The 20,239-nt window shown below is 39.2% G+C and overlaps 1 protein-coding gene across 2 annotated transcripts in view; it reads left to right on the top strand.

Annotated features, from left to right (window-relative positions):
* LOC135471844 (polypyrimidine tract-binding protein 3-like) overlaps positions 1–20,239 on the top strand; it is a 114,803-nt gene that overhangs the window by 9,086 nt on the left and 85,478 nt on the right. The window contains exons 1-2 of one of the 2 annotated variants that reach the window (XM_064751234.1): positions 7,209–7,237; positions 17,260–17,284. In XM_064751234.1, the coding sequence (XP_064607304.1) occupies positions 7,224–7,237; positions 17,260–17,284 (39 nt within the window). In that variant the 5' untranslated portion in view covers positions 7,209–7,223. Of the gene's footprint in view, positions 1–7,208; positions 7,238–17,259; positions 17,285–20,239 lie in introns of those variants that run through there. The other variant, XM_064751238.1, reaches the window with a different exon arrangement.

Here is a 20,239-nt window from a genome sequence, read left to right as displayed (position 1 = left end):
AACCTGATCAGATAACATTTTGAATGCCGAAACATGCACTATTTTTGGGGTTGAAATTGTTGAGGGTTAAGGGTAGTTGCCTTGCTGCAGGCCTAGGGACAAGGGTTTGTCTTGGTGCGCAGTTGAACTGGAGTGCTCATTCCATTAGAAATTCTACATTGTATACTGTTCACATCTACCTTTCATAGTCTTTATCATGTTCAAGCCTAGATTATAGATAGGATGTGACTGTAGGATATGCTGTGTTTATTGTATTCTAGAAATAAAGTTCACCACATACATATATGCTATATTGTGAATTTATTGGTATCTTTGATTGGTATTTTATATTTTTCCAAAAAAAAAAAAAGATCTTTGCTTTAAATATGCAAAAGTAAGTTGTATGACAGGAAGAAAACAGAGAGGCTGGAGTAAGCCACTGGTCTTCATTAGGCAATAGTCATACCGGTACTGTAAACCTTTGCAGCCACTAAAGCACTTTTTTCAGGGGAATTAATGCACACAATAATTATGAAAATGACTTTAAAAATTATTTGTTTGTGTTGTTAAAGATGCAAGCTTTATAAAACTGTGCAAATTAATTCTCTTCACCGTATAGTTTTCTCTGAATGTTTTAAAGTATTGGTTGCCGAGGCGGTTGAAAAGGTTGAAGAATTAGGGTACATGACCTACAGAAATTAGAGGGAAATAATGGTCATAAAACTTATACTTTAGGCTCTGGAACTCACATAGTTCAAGTATATGTATGTATGTATATTTGGGGTTTACCATCGTACTTAACAAGTTTTCAGTGACATGAAAACGAGTCATTAGGCATATGTACATACACTGTGTCTTCTTGTGGCCCGGAGAGACCATACCGTCAAAGTGGTGCCGCCAATGAAATATCATGTCGAAGACACGAGACATAACTCTTCACCCATTTACATTATGTTAACACCGGGCCAACCAGTCCTATTTACTCGCTCTAATCTCTCAGTCCTGAATGCCAAGCGAGGCAACAGCATGTACTGCTTTTTAAGTCAATGTTTTGACCTGACCTGGCTTTGATTCCTGGTCTCCCGACTTCAAGGCAGTGGCTCTAATTATTAGGCCACTTGAAGCAGTCACACATGGTTCAAGTAGATGTCATCTCGGTATCCAACCAAACCATCACCCAAATATGGGTAAACCGTTAAAATAGTGGCGATGAGCCGTAGTCATTCATTTAAAACAAACCTTAAAATATCTTTCTAAGATGAGCACACCTCTCAGAATCTGGAAAAATTGTTAGCTTTGACAAAATTTTACGTTAAATACAACACCTTCTAATGTAAAGCAACAGGTGAACGACAAGCAGCAAGAGATGGATTTGACTCTTTGACCTCGTTGTTCAACACAGACATTGGATTGGCTAAATTGATCATGTTGCTGATCTGGTACACCTCATGTTATGATGTGCCATTTTCTATGCATAAACTACCAATAACGCTGAAATTACTGTCATTTTGTTGGCATGATTGACTGTGTCAGCTAAAAGTTAGTTAACAAAATTCATGAACAATATTCATTTATAAAGATCTCACTGTAGATCGTTTGTCTTTCAACGTTGAAGTGCACAGTGCCACTTTAATGGGAGACTCAAGGACGAGCTACACCTCGAATTACCAAATGACAGTAGAATATCATTTTCTTCTGTGATGTTGCAATGCATGTGTACTTCATATATGTTTTATTAGCACATATATGCCAATAATTGTAATGTAATAAAGGAAAAAAAATTAATGAGTTCACAGCTATGGACTGTCTTGATGCAGGCGGGAAGGAGTTTTCATGAGTTCCCTATTGTTATTATGCAGCTTTTCTTGTACTTGTTTGCAATGTTTGCCTTGCCTCGTTGTGTAGACATCAGTATGCTATATGGTGTATATTGTTTACCTTATCTGCAAGGCTGCATGATCGAAACCAGTGTGTCTTAACATGTGGAGCAGGCCTGGGTTACGTATGTACAAGACATGCCTTTCAGTTGCTAGGTGAAACAAAATGTGGAGTCGGTTCCATTCTAGTCAGTGGTGGGATCTTGCATGATGGTAAAGTATGTTGGAAACGGGTAGCCTTCCACCAATATGGCGGTCACACCTGGGAAAGTCAGTCGAGAATATGCCAAAGACTGGTGACTTCACTATTAATTGATCATAAAATATTGAGGAACATTAGCTTGCTGCATTGTAGTGCATGCTCAGGTGAAAATGCGTTATTTGAGGAACTCGTAAAGTAACTTGGTACGCACATACACGTAGAATATTGCATCCACACAGGTGCTTTGTAAAGTTTATATACAAGTACATGTATATGGTGGTGTAACTGAATTTTTTTTAGTGCCTGCCATCAGGGCAGGTAAAAGTCTTAATCTACCTGCCCACAGCCAATGTTAGCCAAATATTACCAATTAAAATGCCTTCGATGGAATGGATGACACTGTGAAGCACAAGCATAACATATATTATATAAATTGATCATTCTCCTGTCTTGGTTGTACTAGTTAAATTAAATTAAACCCTGAGGTCTGTAATTTTCAACAATATTTACCTGCATCAAAGTTTAATCGTTGAATTAAAAAGCCTGGTATATTCATTCCGCAAGGCACTTTGGGGAACGAAGTGGGCATTTAAATCCGCTTGAAACGGCTGCACACGCCAATTTCTGGTGTACATTAAAGAGAATAGGACCTTGATTACCACTCTTACGAGTGTAAATTCATTCCCAGGTCGAGATGTTGTTAAAATCCACAGAAATATTTCCTTCTCCCTCGTCAAAATAACTCTGCCATGGCAAGTGGGTTGTACTTAAATCTCAGAAGTGTGTGTAAAAACAAACAAAAATCAACCTGACAAGACAAGACCTCAAAAACAGTCTTAAATGACAACTAGCGATGATTTTATCGGTCATCATGGATGTGGAATAGAAAGAACAATTTGCCGAGTCAGTCGATTCTAAAGGTTCGAGTCGAGGCTTGCGGATATCATGTGCACATCTGCTTTGTTGACCATGTTTTCTGCCTGTGGCCTTAGAAACCGAATGTATCCGGATTTCGATGCACCCAATGCGTCGCGAGAGCACACCGCGATATTGAAAAGAAAAAAGTCAACACTTTATCAGGTTTTCTGCAAATAACCAGTCTGTAATTGATTGAAACTTACAGGAGTGATGGAAAAGACCCATCTCTTCTCAGTCCACACCAGAAATTGGCATGTGCCTCTGTTTTGTAGTGGATTTAATGGCCAACTTCGTTCTGCAAGGTGCCTACATCAGGAAATGTACATTTGAAAACGTTTTATTTAATTGAATTATGGTCAGACAACTTATTGCGATCAGGTGATACAGAACCGGTAGCTTTACCTTTGTTTAGATTTTTTGAAGCAATGTTCGTTAGAAAAAGTTGCACGCCACAAAATTGCAACTTCTTGTTAGCAACGGATTTGACATTAAAAATACAAACACCCCTCTACCTGGCTTCTCATTCTGGATGTATGCATCGTGGTTATCGTACCACAAGGGACTGCGTCACGGAGAACTAAGAAAACTTCTTTACCTATTGGCAGAACTCTTGTGTGGCGGAGGCACATTTGTCGAGCTAACAACAAAAAAAAAACAGTGAAAGGGTGACATCCATTGGCTTTGAAAGGAGACAATGGGTATCGCAAAATAGTGGCTGCGCGATTGGGCAGGCTACGCGAGCCTGTGATGCCCTCAGCGATTGTTGCCTGCATTTGGCGTGCGGGCAGGTGTTAATTAACACCACTTTGTACATGTATACATATGTACACGTATTACTTTGGTTGCGTCTGTACATGTATTACTTTGGTTGCATCTGTACATGTATTACTTTGGTTGCATCTGTACATGTATTACTTTGGTTGCATCTGTACATGTATTACTTTGGTTACATACTATACATGTATTACTTTGGTTGCATCTGTACATGTATTACTTCAGAGCTAATTTGCAGGTGAATCAATATTTGTCAGACAATATTGTGCCTTGAAGTTGAGGTATATTGCACTAATGTGCAATATCTCAATATCTGAAAGACGTACATGAAAGATCTATGGTAATATATTTTGGCTGATAATTGAACCTCTCAGTTTTAATGTAACATGCTAACTGTAAATATTCGTGTGTGTATATGTTATGCATTGTACTGATTACACAATGCTCTGGAATTTACCCACTTTTACATGGCATATTTTGACATTTCCTTATAAAACTGTCATGTTTTACACTTCTATATTTTGTAAAGACACACGGTTGACATGTGACTCAGAAACTACATCTTTTTTTAAACTCAGTACAAAGCTTATTTCAATAAAAAAATCTTTATTTTGAGTTGCCTTTTATCTTGCGTAAAGATTTAGAAAGTAGGGGTCACCTGAAACAGTCATGCAGTACTCAAGACCATCTGGAACTTTGAATTTATAGCCATTTTGTTAACTGAAATGTTTACAAAACATAAATTCATCTGTCATCTGCTATCTTAACTGCTGCAAATCACATTCTACATTGGGGATTTCCCAGTCAACAAATGCCAGTACTTCATAAAATTGATTGCTTACTAAATGTAGAACCACTGGAGCTGAACAATGTTAATGTGTCCAGGCTGTGCTCTGTACACAGCTGTTTGCTCAGGGGTTTTATACAGCGCTTATGAGATTGGTAGTATGTACAACAAGCAAGAATGTGTAGTAAATCAAAAGTGAAAAAAGAACTGGACTTAAGTGATACTTTTTAAAGACTTCTTTATTCCGCTCAGATACTGAAGAAATTTAAGGTGTTTTTTTTTAATGAAATGTATATGTGAGCGTATCATGAATTATCTGCCTTGCTAAAAAGTTTACACTCTGGTACTTGTATGTTAGGCTATCTCTGAGGTGATCTTTGTATGGCATGACAGAGCCCTGTTTGGGGATTTTTCTCTCAAAATATTTGGTAAATCTTTGTATTTCATTGAAAAATAGAACGATGGAGGTTTTGAACAGTTCGAAGACCAAATGTACTGAGCGATGAAGTACTCTTGAGCCAATTAACCAATATGAAGGCCAACTTAAAACTTCCTCACATTTCCAAGCCTTTCTTTAAACTGTTAGCATTTGTAGTGTGACTCCCTCCCATAGAAGCATAAGGGTTACAGGTACATGAGCACATTAATTTTGATTTAATATTTATGTTAAAAATGAGTTGGGTTTAACCACAGAAATATGTATCACCAAACCTCCTCAGAATGCTATGGTGTACCACGACTTGCAGCTTGAACTTTTCTCTACCTAGCCTGACTTTGCTGGAACTGGAAGTAAATTGGGGAAACAGAGTTCAGTTGTATCCAAAATCAGACAAAACTACCGTATGTGTGTTAATAACTTCATTTAGGTGCAGTGCAGAAGTTCATAGTGTATCAACAAAGTACCCTAATTCCTCAACCTTTTTCGCATATAAAAGAGCAACTTTTAGTGCCATTTATGCACATTTTAAAGTTGATTTTGGAGACAAAACTACATTGGTTAGGTTGGCCAATTTCAGGGCTTCACAAAAAGTATACTTTTATGAGTCTGAGAAAAATGCCCTCAGAATATGCTTAAATAAACATGCAAACATGTGAAATGGTTAAAGAATCACAGTATTATGACTGAAGGGAGTATCATCCAGTCAGGGCCCCAGCTTTGACCATTCAATCATTCTTCCGTTAGCTTATGACAAACAGCCTTTTCTGTCACAAGTTTTATGAGCACAAGTAGAAATCCTATATCTTTGTGTGACAGGTCAAGTCAGTATTGTTTTTGTTCCTATTTGTATCTTCTCAATCTGTTCCAAGTAAAAACAGTCGTAAGTTCATATGTGAATTTGAGTTCCATTGCCGTCAGAGACACAGGAGAAATTTATTTTTAAATATTTATTTGATTGTTGGTTTATGTCGTACAGAAGACTACTTCACATATACGCTGGCGCCCAGCATTATCACGGGAGGAAGAAGGGAAGGGCCTCAAGTTTTCAAGTTACCACTTTCAGAATTTATGATTTTTTGAAACTTTGCCACATTGTCACAGATACATGAGAAAAGTTTGTTTGTAAAGTAAGGTCCTTTTCAATGCAAATCTACATAAGTACTTCGATAATTAATCAGAAGCAGACATGTAACTTTGTTAAGTTTGGGAGTACATGTAGTCCTTCAGTCTCCCTAAAGCACACTGTAGCTTCGGCGATCACCCTATTTAAAGCATTCCAGGAAGCAGGTTACCATGTTCATAATGCAAGTGGTGCGTCTCTTTTCCATTTTTCGAGAGGCCAGTTGAACTGTTTCATTCCTGGCAAGCTGTCGGAAGAGGGTGTATGCTTCTTGTTTAATAATACACCGTTTCCTTGTGTTGCTGTTGGTTTAAAAAAAAAAAAAATCACTGTGTTATGCTTAGTCAATATTAACCATAGGATAATGGATGTCTTTCCCCCCCCTCCCCCCTCATCTTCTTGTTCTCCCTTGGTTGTCTTGTGTTTTCGCACGCTTGATTTTGAATGGTTTACCCATGCTGTCTATGTACGTGGTATCTGGTTGCAGAAAGAACTGGTTGATGTATGATGAGATCCTTTTAGAGGCCTCATCTCTCCTTCAGGGGCCATTATTTATTATTAATGCAGATGAGAGAAACATCTTTAGCTGCTTCTTTACTCTCCCATGTTGATCATTCCGCTCCTCCCCTGCCCATGGGGATCGTTGGCGTCCAGGTTTAAGCCGAGACACCCTGGTGTCCCCGGGGAGCTTGTAGTGGTGGGCCTGATAGTTCTTGGACACTGATAGACTCGATTATCTCATTACTTCATCTTCATGACCCCTTGGGCCTGGAGGAGCCCGGTATATAAAGGCCGAGTGGCTGGGTGAGACGATATTGAGCACTGCTGATCTGATCGGACTATCATATGGCTTTCCTCTTACTGCCGTCTGTGTCCGTGTGATAGTCACTTAAGGTCACCACCTGACAAGGCGTAACAACAGGAACTTGGCTGAGGTTATACACATTCTAGGATATAACCATAACGGGACTCTGCAGTACATACTTGACTAAAGTAAGAGCGTTTGTCTTTTTTTGCAGCTTTTGAAAGCTTGTTTATATACATGTACCTTGCACAAGATGATGTCTTGGCCACTATACATCTCATTAGAGGGAGAGAATGTGGTAAAGTATCATGATGCGTACACTATGGATGCTTTTGGGTAAGATTCAAATGCATACATGTAACAGTCAATATTAAATACATTTTTCTTTTAATACGTAATTTCTAGTTCATTATTATGGATTCATCACACTTGTACATGTATGTTCTGTGCTTACTTGAAACTAAGTTTTAGTTTGTTTTATTCACAAATTATATCTGTGTACATATATTACATGTATGCAAACATCATACTCAGAGTTACATCTGCATAAATAGAAATAGCAATTTTATCTTTGCTTGATTGTTCAAATTTAATGAACAGTTATTTTGCATGTAGGTATAAGTTGTTCAAGTTCACTTTGGTGGTCTGTTGTCTGTCAGCTTGAACATCTCTGTGCTGTTTAAGACTTGTTATGAATGTTTTAGTCTTTGTCTGACTGTTATACAATTACAATTAATTATTAAAATATGTGGCTTATGTGGCCACATTTTTAATATGGCTTATCCCTGTACACCACTATCCCTTGACATAACAGGGCCATATCTAGAAAAAAATTAATGTTCTGATCCGAACTTTAAAGGTGATATTGTGACCGTGCATTCAGAAATTGTATAAAGTGCAACTCAAAAATAACAGTACTGATCTTTAACATTCCTGTATATAGATTCCTGTCTGTCAGCTACATCTGTGTACATGTATAACAGTTTTATGGCTGATCCTGTTGAATGATTATTTGATGCATGTCCCGTTTCCACAGTTTCTCTGTGAGTTGCAGTCACACGATCATATTCATACATGTATACCTGTTTGTAATGCTGTTCTCTTGTAATAGAGACCGGCCCCAATCGCACAGTTGGTAAAGCGTCCTCTTCGGGAGTGGTAGATCCAGGGTCAATCCGTGGTCGAGTCACGCTTTAGACCTTAAAATTTTGTAAAAGTTGTAATTTCCTCACTTGGCGTTCAGCATGAAGGGAGCAGTGTAACCACTGGTTGACACTGTTGGTATAATGGCTCGGGCAGGGCGTCTTACTTGCCTTTGGAAAGGCGTCTCAGTGAAGCAGCACTAGATAAAAGAACGGTGGAAATCCGTCTTGCATCAAGGAAGCACATTAATTGCACTCCAAGGATTCCTTCGTCGTCATATGAACGAAAAAATGTTAAGTCCGACGTTTAACCCCAAGCACTTACTCACTGTTGTAATAGATCATTATTACCAGTTCAAGAATTCTAAGTTACATTTACTTCAGATGTAGGTCATCAAATTTGACTGTCGCCAGCCTTATCAAAACCTTTTCCCTTGTGTTGCTTACATACATACATACATGTATGTGTGCTTGCTTTCAGGTTTGGAAATAATGTAAAGCTTTAATATAATGTGAAAATTTAATTCCAGGATTTCATGTTGTCCTGACTGATCTGCTCATTGATACATGTATTTGACTTCAGAGTTGAAAGAAAAGTCAATAATTTATATATAACCAGGGTTATTTTGGAAGAAGGTTGGAAACAGACCTAAATGGCATCATCCATTTTGTTCTGATGTGTTTGGTAAATCTATAAATCAACTTACTAGAATCTTTACAAGGCCAAGTTAAAGAGACGAGAAACATGATAACTAAAAGGCAAAATACTTTTCCCACTTGGAGTGATGTCATCGGAAACAGTTGCACTCTTGGGTTATGGAAATAACTCGCATTCGATTTTTTAATGTTGATAACTTGACAGCACTCATAATTTTTGCAATTTGTGCGATTAGAACTGTGATATTCTTGGTTATATAATTATTGATGCATGTGTATATTTGGTCTTTCTTGTTTTAAGGTCCCTTATAAATATACAGTGTATAGACTCTCAACAGCATTAGTGCCATTTAAGCCGATATACCATATGTGAATTCCAAACAACTTTGAGCTGATACTTCTTGGCAAACAGGACTGTTCTCTATGCAACTGTGTCTGGACGGACCCTAAAAAGGCATAGTGGTGTTGCATTTGGAGCTGGTGCATGTACCTCATGTCAAAGTTAAACTTAACATAAAGCTTAAAGAGCTAATCTAGTGTCAAGAGCTGTATGTCTATGTTCAGGAAAGCAGGTGTTGGCTGAATTCCAGTCTTGAAGAGGGACTCCTGGATATTGTGGACGTCTGCTGTCCTTGGGCCTTCGTGGCAGTAAGCGGACATAAGTGTATCTTTGTTAGCAGGTTTTTCATTTGCTTCCTGAAGGGATATGAGATCTATTGCTCCATTGTGCTAGTAACCCAAGCATGTGATGGTGTTATCATTTCCTGAACAGGGTATGTGTGCATTTCCTAATCTTTGCTGTTCGTGGGGCTGTGGTGATAGTAAATGGGTGAGAAAATCTGTTTAGTTGTATGTGCAGTCTAACGTTCATTGTAGACCACCTCAGTCAATACAATGTACATATCTGTACATCACACGTCGGACAATTTGTCAGGAACTTTGTGCAGGTCGGTGGTTTATCCTGGACAGTCTTTTTTTCCCTCCAGCCATAAAACTGACTCAAATCATATACAGTAAATGAAAAATTCAGGAATGTGGCATTAAAGAACAAGCAACTGGATATGGTTACATTATTTTGAAATTATACACCCTATGGGTATACATGTAGCTCTGCCATGTTGGTGGCCGACTTCTTACGGTGTCCACGTTGAAATCAGAAGACCCTGGATCAAACCTGGATTGGGTCATACCAAAGACTTTAAAAACGGCACTTGTTGCTGCCTCGCTTGGTGCTCAGCACAAAGAGGTTGGAGCAAGGAAACAGGACTTGCTGACCGGCTTTCAGTATAATGTGATTTGCTGAGGTGTCTTGCCTGGTGTCTTTAGCATGATACTTTATTGGCAGCAGCACATTGGACTTGCTCAGCCACAAGTAGTATATATATATATATGTACATGTACTTACATAATCTTGGTATATGTACACACACCTAGTGACTCCTCTTCGATGTATGACTGAAAAGTTGTTGTGTATTGTGTAAAACCCCAAGCATACATATGTACATACATTTCTGAAGGTCAGCATCAGTCCCTTTTAATAAGAACGTTGTGATGATGTGTAATGAACAGTTTTTCTTTTATTCATATGTGTATTGTAGATAACCCAAAAATTTGGCCTATTACTTAGTTGCACATTTTCTTAAAAAGCTTTTTCGAGGTTTGTTTATAAACTAGGATGATATCCTGTTGAAAAAAGGTACCAAGAGTGGCTTTATATGACCTCCAGTGCTGAAATTTTAAGGGTATAAAATTTTAGCTCATTTACAGTATCTAACACGTCAGTAAGTCTGTGTGAGAGACCTTATTATCAAGTTTAATGAATATCCCTTGGAGGCGCATGGTGTTTAATGAAGTTTTGGAGTGCATTTAAGGCTTTATGTCTGATGAGGATATCCCAATTATCTGCTTTTTGACTGAGTTAGGTGTTCATGTACATTGCGGTTATTTGCCAAGGGACAGCACAAAAACAGAATCTCATTCCATGTGATTAAAGTTCTTTCCGGGTTGGTTAGCGCGCTAGCGCAGCATAATGACCCAGGAGTCTCTCACCAATGCGGTCGCTGTGAGTTCAAGTCCAGCTCATGCTGGCTTTCTCTCCGGCCGTATGTGGGAAGGTCTGTCAGCTACCTGCGGATGGTCGTGGGTTTCCCCCGGGCTGTGCCCGGTTTCCACCCACCATAATGCTGGCCGCCGTCGTATAAGTGAAATATTCTTGAGTATGGCGTTAACCCCCCCCCCTCCCCCCCCCCCAAAAATAAAGCTCTTTCTTTCGTGTATGCGGTACAATGCGTTGCTTGGTTGTGTGCCTTCCCAATACTGCAGATTAGTTAGGGGTAGCTTCTGGTCGCTGTTGCCAGTCTGTGTCAAGATGAAACAGCCTCATTTGCTGAAGTAACTTCAGCAACGCAACAAGCACAGACGGTCAACACACTCATTAGGCGTGCTCTCCGAGCTTTTTTTTTTTTTTTGTGATACCCCCTGCCAAGTTGGAGCCTGTTTATTGCCTTTTTGGGCCACTAATCAAGAAATATGGGAAGTGTCATTGTCTCTGGAGAATTCAATTTTAAGAAAGGATTTGTGCTGGATACAAATGAATGATTATGAATTCATTAGGCTGGCAGGCCTGTCAAGACCACAGCTGCCTTCTGCCCATTATTACACAGCATTGGAAGGTCGAAATGTTATGATACTGCTTCCTCTAAAACGACAGCAAGACAGGTTGCCAAGCTCAGATTGAATTCATCCTTCCTGATTGGATGCGAAAGAAATGAAAAGATATTGTTAAATGTCCGTTTAACGACTTGCGTAACATGATATTTTTTCTTCACTCTGTTATGACTTGAATTTGTGGCCTGTATGCTGCTCCAGTTGCGTGTTTGCACCAAGTTATTCAATCATGTCAAAATTGAGTTTCCGGCAATACAGCATGTATCAAGGCTTGATTTGCACACATAGCTTTGAAGGCTGCTTGCAAAAGGGAGGTAAGCATGTTTGTCCATGTTTGTGTGATGTCCTGTTCTACATTGAAAAAACAAACTGGACCATCCATCGAAATGAACTCTTACACAAACAGCCTTCGGGCTGAAGGAAGTAGAATAGCTGTTCATTGATAAAAACAGGACATTGACAGTATCAGAAGTGAACATTTGATATGTTTGAAGACTTCAGACATGGATAATGAGAACATGCTGGAGGCAAAATGAAGACAGCTGAATGCGAACTTGATGTAGAATCCCTTTCCTGTTTGCACAGAAGAGTACACTTGTTGGCCAGCCTTTTTTACTGTTTGTTTGAGTGTCGGTAGCCATCACGAACTATTTCGGACATTAAAGCCGCAGACAATCTTTGAACTGATATTATGAACATCAGAAAAAATGTCATTTTGGGCAAGAAACAATATTGCTGGTTTGGCTAATTTATGAGCTTCAGAAAAACCATACATTTGATGAAAATTGCAGGATATTGCTTCTAAAAAGCACAGAGAAAAACTTTTAATACGAGAAAAATGTTAATTAAACTGTTGGGTTCATTTTATGTCATTGAATTTACAAATGACAGTTTAGGAATATATTGATGTTGATACATGTATTTAATGAACATATTATTTATATTATTGACATGTCAAGATTGTAATCTACATGTATATCAAGATTATGTAAGTACATGTACATATATATATATATATATATATATATATATATATATATATATATATCATACTTGTGGTAAAAATTTAATTGGTACCCAATAGTTTAAAAAGCAGAATTAATTTAGAAGTTAAGGATCACACTGACTCAGACAGTTAAAAGCTCTTTGTGATTGTCAGGCTCTTGATCAATGAGGTCTAATCAAATGAATAATGTTAAAGTTTATGGGTAATGTAGCAGAGGTAATCTTTTATTAATCTGTAATAAAATTTAGAATTCAGCCCAAAATGCGGTAGCAGAAGTAAAATTTTAATGTACAAAAAAATGTGTATACTGTTTGTACGTTTCATGTTGACTCGGAAATGTAGCAAAAAATCAACCTGTAATTGGTACATATATGCACAACACAGTCATCTCCCCTGGTACATGATTGACAAGAATGCTGGCCTGACAGTTGTTTTCTGCCTTTAGTACACTGCCAATTAATTAATGTGATCATGTCAGGTAGCAGAGTTATATGGCAGGTATTCATGTGTTAAGTCGCAGACTAAGCCGTGAACTGGTAGTGTTTGTTCAGCCAGGGATGGAGGGAGATGTGTAAGTGATTACTTCGGCCGGTGGTTTACGCTGACTAGAGCAATTAGAGTGAGCTTACAATAGAGCACCTGCGTCAGAACGCCGCCGATAAGCTAATGACCACTGTATCTAGCTCACCAGTTAGCCTCCTTGTTTGAGCAGCATTGTTATTGGGCCGCTAAATCAACATGACGAGGGAGATTTGGAGATTGAAGAAGTCACCTGAGCCAATGGGGGCGATGTTATTGTGCTGAGCTTACAGGGTCTTCTATATTGTGTTGATCAACAGAGGCTGGGCTTCTACTTACTCTCCAGTCAAATCCCGATTAATGTCATGAGGTGGAATTTAATAACCAAGTGCGGCAACGTGTGTTATTCAGACCTGAGGAAATTAATAAAGCTTGACAGATACATGATGTTTTGATAATTTTGTTGAAAATTGTTATCTGTCCGAGGAACCTTCTGGGTTCTGGTACCGTACTAATGTCAAATTTCAGTACATTTATCAGGATATAAAATATTGGATTGTGTAAGGAGTCACCAAAGTCCATGACTTGCATCCTATTATATGGTGTTCAAGTTTCACTTCACGTGCACGTTTAACAATTCATTTTCTTTTTATTATCAGAAAAACACATGTTCATTGAGTAAAGTGCTGTTTCAGAGTTGTGTCCCTTTCCCCTTTATAGGTGTGACTGAAATAAGTAATTTAGATCCAAACATCGCATAAAGTCAAGTTAGTAATGACAGGTATAGGTACATGTAAACAGTTCTTTGGCAGATCACGATCATTATTTATGTGGCCATTACTTCTGTGGCACACAAATTTAAGTGATATATGTTTAGTTCATGTAGCTTATCTGCGTAATTGGTCTCGCAGTTGTCACCAGTGAGGTTGCTGTGAGTTCAAATCCATCTGGCGATGATTTCCTCTCTGGTTGTACATGGGAAGCTCCGCCATTAACGTTTGAATAGTCAAGGATTTCCCCCATCATAATGCTGGCCGCTGTTGTATATGTGATACAAACTTGAGTATGACATAAAAACACCAGTCAAAAGTTTGAAACTCTATATACCTTACAAGACCTAAAATTTTGCCCATTCGTTTAACCATACGTTGAATAATTTTTCACTTACATTACGTCAGTCAGATTTATGGGTGAGGGTGAATTTACAGTAAACCACTGCTTACAGATACTTGAGGAAATGTAGCTACCTGTGAAAGTAGGTAGACGAACACAGCTAAACAAACCTACATGTAAGCTGAATTCAAATCCGTGAATGACTGATTTGTTTATTTGATTGTTGTTTTGCATCATACTTATGCATATTTCACCTATACAATAATGACCAGCATTATGGCGGCAGGAAACCGGGTTGTGCCGCAGGGAAAGCCACAACTATCTGCAGATTGGTCACATTCGACTGGAGAAGAAGCCAGCATGAAATGAATAAAATAGTGAGTGATTATGACTTAACATTACATTGGCAGAGTCTAAGCCCTATTCTGGAGAGAGCTGGGGTTGAGACTGTGATCATCATGTTCAGAGCAGAACAGCCCTTTACAGAAATGAGCTGATAAAGCCAACCATAAAGAACAAAAAAAATAATAATAATGAAAACAAACACAACAAATTTGGTAACTGGATCTGGTATGGAAGAGCTGGCGTTGACAAATGCCATCAATATAACCATTAAGGAAGGCTAGATGTCAGTTTACCCTTGGGGTTTCTCTGAAACAATTGCCGATTCCCTTTGGATTGTGATTACTACTCGACATTAGTGAATGCCAAATTTCAATGTATCAGTTGACTGAAACATATTTATACTCCATAATTTAACCTTTCATATCGATAGCTCAAATTCATGACCTATAACTGCTCAAAGTGTCCTGTGACAGAGCTCAGAGGGCCATTTGCAGTCATACTTGTCAGCTACCAGCCACAGTGGCATTAATTCTGTAAAAGACAATTCTGTATATAGCAAAGCTTGCCAGTAAAAGTTCAGTAGTGTACCACATACGTTATGGTTTTCTCCACTCAATAAAAATCTTAGAATATGGCGTTAGACAATCAGAAAATCTATTTAAAATATACATACACTGTACATGTACAGATGTATGTAAGTAACACGTAAATTTATACAGATGTTCTAGGGGAATGTACATGTAATGGCCACAGTACTGGTTGCTGTGGTACATCTGGTTTTGTGTACTTAATGCTGCAAACAGTGCCTGGCAGTCGTTCTGCATACATGTATGTCTGAACATGGTCAGATTTGTCATGTTTGAATTGTCAGTTTTCTGCCTAGACTGGGCGTTTCCAGGACAGTGGGTATTGGAGGGAATTAAAAATAGTATAGTTTGTATGGCTTATTTACCCCCTTTTGATTTATGCATATTTTCAGTGATGGGAAATGTTTGGATACAACTTTGTCAGTGAACTTTCCTGGGTGCACGATTGCCTTTGTGGGGTTCAGTGTAATGGTTCATACTGTGTAGATGCTGTACGTTGTGTTCGGGTAAAACTGTTTTCTCTGTCCTACCATATTCTGCATGTTCCTGTATTCTGCGCAGTGGCTTTAACAGTAATATTGTTATTTAAGATTTTCGCTTTCTGGATGTAGTCTGATTCTGTAACTTAAAATTGGCTTAAGACCACACTTGGTTTTGAACCCAGTACCTCAATGTAATGCACCTACATGAAATACCTGTCAACCATCTGGTGTATTCGGGCAATAGGCCTCTCAAAGAAATAAGAGGTACATGTAGATGTATTTGACTGGTCGACCTTACGACTTACATGCATTACCCCTCTTATGATCGGTATAAACAACAAAGCTCTCGTAATTGAACATATTAGATTGGCCGTTGCATCCGCATTAAGTTCGATGGCTTAGAGATGATGTGTTCTTTGTGGTATTTCAGTAAAACTACATGTATTTTCAGTGTGGTGTTTAAATGAAATCCTGTTGTTAAGTATTGCATTACATTTTGATCACGACAGATTCATTGAACAGCTTGACTCTCCTCTGTATAAAAACTGCATTGTTGAAAATAAAAGCATTGACTTGACTAAGAGCGTGACAAGCGCGGAGCAAGTGCTTGTGACTTCCAGGAAGATGAAAATTGAATTTTTGATGTTTTTGTGGGGTAAAATAAAATCTTGCGAGCATGTCTCCGTGAAGAAGTGGTTGTGGTAAACACTTGAAACTACATGATTTTAAAGAGTAGTTGGCCTTAATGTAGCATTTAATTACATCCGCTAAAATTATGAAAGCGCTAAGCGTGTAGTAGTTTGTCATAAATTGAGTCTGAAAAGCTGACCTTGTGTTCGAGACACTTGGTCTAAACATAGCTGCCCAAGGCGTATGTTTGTTGGAGATGAAATGGCCGCATGGTGCGTAAGGTGCCTAACTTATTGTTCACCGAGCAGCCCATTAGGCCGCTTGCACTCGAGTTGACAGCCTTGGCCGGACAGGGAGGACCCTTGAAAGTTGGGCAACAGCGCTACATAATGAGTTTAGATGATAAGTTTGAAAACACTGCCATTTGCGGGTAGACAGAGACCTGAAATGTGCCTCTGGCAGTGGACTATAAGGAGGTAAACTCTGGGTTTGAATAGGGTCTGTTGGCCAGAAGGCAGGGGGTAAGCCGAGTATCGGCGACTGATGGCCTGATGTACTGTAGCGTAGCGGCTGGTGTCTGTGGGAACTCTGCTGTCATAACTCTGTGAGACTGTTCACACTTGTCACAGTAATTGCCAGTTTGCCTGGACAACATTCTCAGACCGTTCCATGAATGCTTTGAGGCCCAAAGACTCTCAGAATCGTCCAATATTTCCTGTTCCAGCTCACAAATTGTGTTGTTTTTGTCATGTAAATGTAGCACCGGTGGTTGCTCTCATCAGATTTCAATATGCCTGCAGCCTTGAGAACTACATGTAATTGTTTTTGGTTGTCGGGTGGCTTTTTTTTCATTGTTGTGTGTTAGGGAGTTTTTTTTTATGTGTGGAACTTTTTTGGGGGGGATTATGGTTTGCTTGTGTGAGTTATGATCAGATTTTACAGAAAAAACAACAGCCAAAGTAATTGAATTCTGCATTCTGCGTACCTTTCAGCAATGCGTAGAAAGGCTGTTTTGTTTATTTTTGTTTGATCTTCTCAGAAAATGGCTTCTGGCATTAGCTGTTAATGAAGGCAGCAATGCATTCGTCGATTGATTCGGATCACTCTACCATATTGCTCTACCTTGGACTTGCAAAGAGCTTTAACTAATTACGCTGTATTAATTGTTGCCAAACCTTTCAATCATAGTCTCCTTTTTCTCTTCTTGCAGGGAGTATTTGGTGTCGGGCCTAAAGGTAAGTTCCAAATGACTAACATTTTCTTGTTCCTGTCTGGACTTTCCCGTCGTTAATGTCTCTTAAGATATTTCCTATATCTCCCATTTGTACCGTTTCTTATCTTAGTCTTCAGTTCTCATATTAAGCCTTCAATTACTTCTTGACTGTCCGGTGGAGCTCAGGCTCTTAACTTATGACTGGTCATTGATTGATAGAGACAATGGATGTGTTAAGTGTCTTGGTGTGTTCTAGGAATGGTCTGCCCACAGTTTTATGAGGGGTTGTGGTGGGCTTGGAAGACATGCACATGTGTGATGACAACTTCTCCACTTTGTTATTGAATAATTTGTCAGCACATGTTATGTTTCATCTATACGTAAGTGTACATTAACGTATCACCAAGAGATTTCAAAAACATTGTACCGGAACACCTTCCCCTATGTCTCGCCCCTAATTTGAGCAATGTTAAAAGGGTGTTATTCAAAGGGGAAATAAAACAGGGTTATATCCAATATTTGAATGTGTCTGGCTTGCCTAAGCTGTGTTCAGACCTAAACTGGGAGATGCCGTGCCGACACAGCTAGGCTTTATGCTGCCTTGTCTGAAAGGCTTTATTATAAATGTGGGTAAATAGTTGTCAATTATTCATCACTTTCATCCATTAGTATCTGTCCTCGTCTGAAATATTTATTTGGTAGCTGCTGTTTCCTTCCACAGTGGATGGCCATCTCTCTTGTTCACAGTAAACTTGATCTAAGCCTTATTGATTGGAGAGTGAAAAAGGTGGAACAAACTAATGAGGAAAAATTTACACTGCAACAAAAAAATCTCATTAATTTAAATGATGTGATTTTCTTTATGTGTGTAAATTTGGGAATCCTATTGATTCTTTTATCATATGTGACAAAAAGGCCTGAATTTCAGTATGGTGCATTCTGTTCATTTATATTCATTAATATACCTGGATGTTGCTACCTGTTGTGTACCTGTACAGGTGAGATTTTGTAATACAATATTATGTGTTTCCCTTCACCCGTTGAAAGTTCATAGCCATAGCTAAAGTTTCACGCCGAGGATCAGGTAAAAGAGGCAATGTGTTGGATGAATGCTTCTCATCATTTTCACACTTTGCAGTTGCTCATTTCACTGATGTAGTCATACTTGTAGTTTGGGTTATCAATAAATAAATGAAGCGCGGCTGTTTGGCATAAACCTCATGTTTGTGGAGTCTGAAAGAATGGTTTATGCGGCGAGCTCTTCTCTGGCGGGCTCTCTGAAATTGGAGTTTGATCCAGTAATTTGGCTTTATTGGGGATGTGATTGTGTTTTAGACAGCTGCCATCCGTTTCCCCTGGGGTGGCTTTATGGCCGTCTGGGTAGCTGGAGTGTACCCACACTTAGCCGGCCCAACAGTTTATTGACCGAGCCCCATTGGTTTTCAATCAAATTAATGGCTCCATTCTCTCTGCTGATTTCATTTGATCTAATCGGGAAGAATACATAGCCGTTTTACACCCCTTAACACAGCGGCTGGAATTGCGATGGGACAACTATCAGCTGTAGTAATACTCACCCCGGTGTGTTTCTGCAATCCCAAAGTAATGTTTGGGAACAATGGGCAGAGATTAGAAAATCGACTAACATAAAACAGATGTAGCGGAGGAGCCATGAGTAATTTCGGCTTGTTTACTTTGGCCAGCGGAGTGGAACCTGGGTGGAATTCTGCTACTGTAACACGATTCCCCGTCATGAGCCATGAATAATTAACCAGCTTTATCCATTGCGACTCATTGTCTTCTTTCGTTCCCGCTCATGGCGATATTTCTGATGAACATGGTCCCCTCGAAAAGCTCCTGTCTGGGGTTACAAGCCACTAGACTGCAGAGCCCTGACATTTAATATCAACCCGGAGATACCAGACAGGGGTGTGGACTATGCTGGCATGCCATCAATGAGCCATAGTCACCACTATATATATTAACCATTACAGTCCACATGCAAATTAGAAGTTCCTAGGTTTCATGTCAATGAATGCCTCGACAGGCCCATTGTACAAGGCACTGGAACAAACACATTGGCATCCTGGAACAATTCACTGAGTAATTGTTTGGCTTTTTTTTGCAGAAGCCCATTCAGATAAAAGCTTTTACCTGCCGGAAATGTTTTATAATCTGTGACAGACACAGAGTTATCCAGGAGTACAATGGGACATTTCACGGACATGATGTGTTTAATATACAGTACAGCTCAGGCTAAAAGTCAATTGTTTACCGCATGTATCGCACTTCGAGATATGGAATAATGCCCCACTGGCGCACAACTAATTCTCTACTGGACTGTGTCTGAGACCTGCAGAAGCGCGCAGGATTATTGTCGAAAGGTGTGAATTTAATTCTGTCTACAGACATAAGTCTATCCTAGTTTGCAATTAAGGGAGCAAATATGCGATCAAAGTCTCCGATTGTGGTCGTCGGCCGGTACTCTAATTTTGATATACATTTATAAAATGCCATATAGAACCATACGACAGATATTTCATGGTAAACTGGTCAAATCTTCGTATAAATTTCACAAACCAACACGACTTTCTTGTGAATAAAGCATGTGCAATTACGCGCGCTTCTCACGTAGAACCTCGCCTCAACACAGGTGGACAGCAGTCTCGTGTGGCCGTGCCTCTGCGTGATCCTTCATACTCATGTTTTACCGTTTGTCCCATTTGTAGAAAGGTGACGTCTGAATAACATCATGTATTCTTATCACTGCAAGGGTCGTTTAAGGTTCATGTGTATCGAACTAAAAAAATAAAGATAACCCAAAACATGTATATTCATGTCAGAATCTGGCATCGCCAGGCTGTAGACCTTTCAGTGTATCCTGCTTTCCGGTCAGTGGACCTATAGACTGAGATGCAGCCACCAGTGTTTTCAACCAGTAGCCCCAAATGGCGGGTGTATTTTTTAAACTCTGACT

This window comes from Liolophura sinensis, chromosome 7, assembly GCF_032854445.1.
Source record: "Liolophura sinensis isolate JHLJ2023 chromosome 7, CUHK_Ljap_v2, whole genome shotgun sequence".
Lineage (NCBI taxonomy): Eukaryota > Metazoa > Mollusca > Polyplacophora > Chitonida > Chitonidae > Liolophura > Liolophura sinensis.
This window is presented reverse-complemented; position numbering and strand designations above follow the sequence as displayed.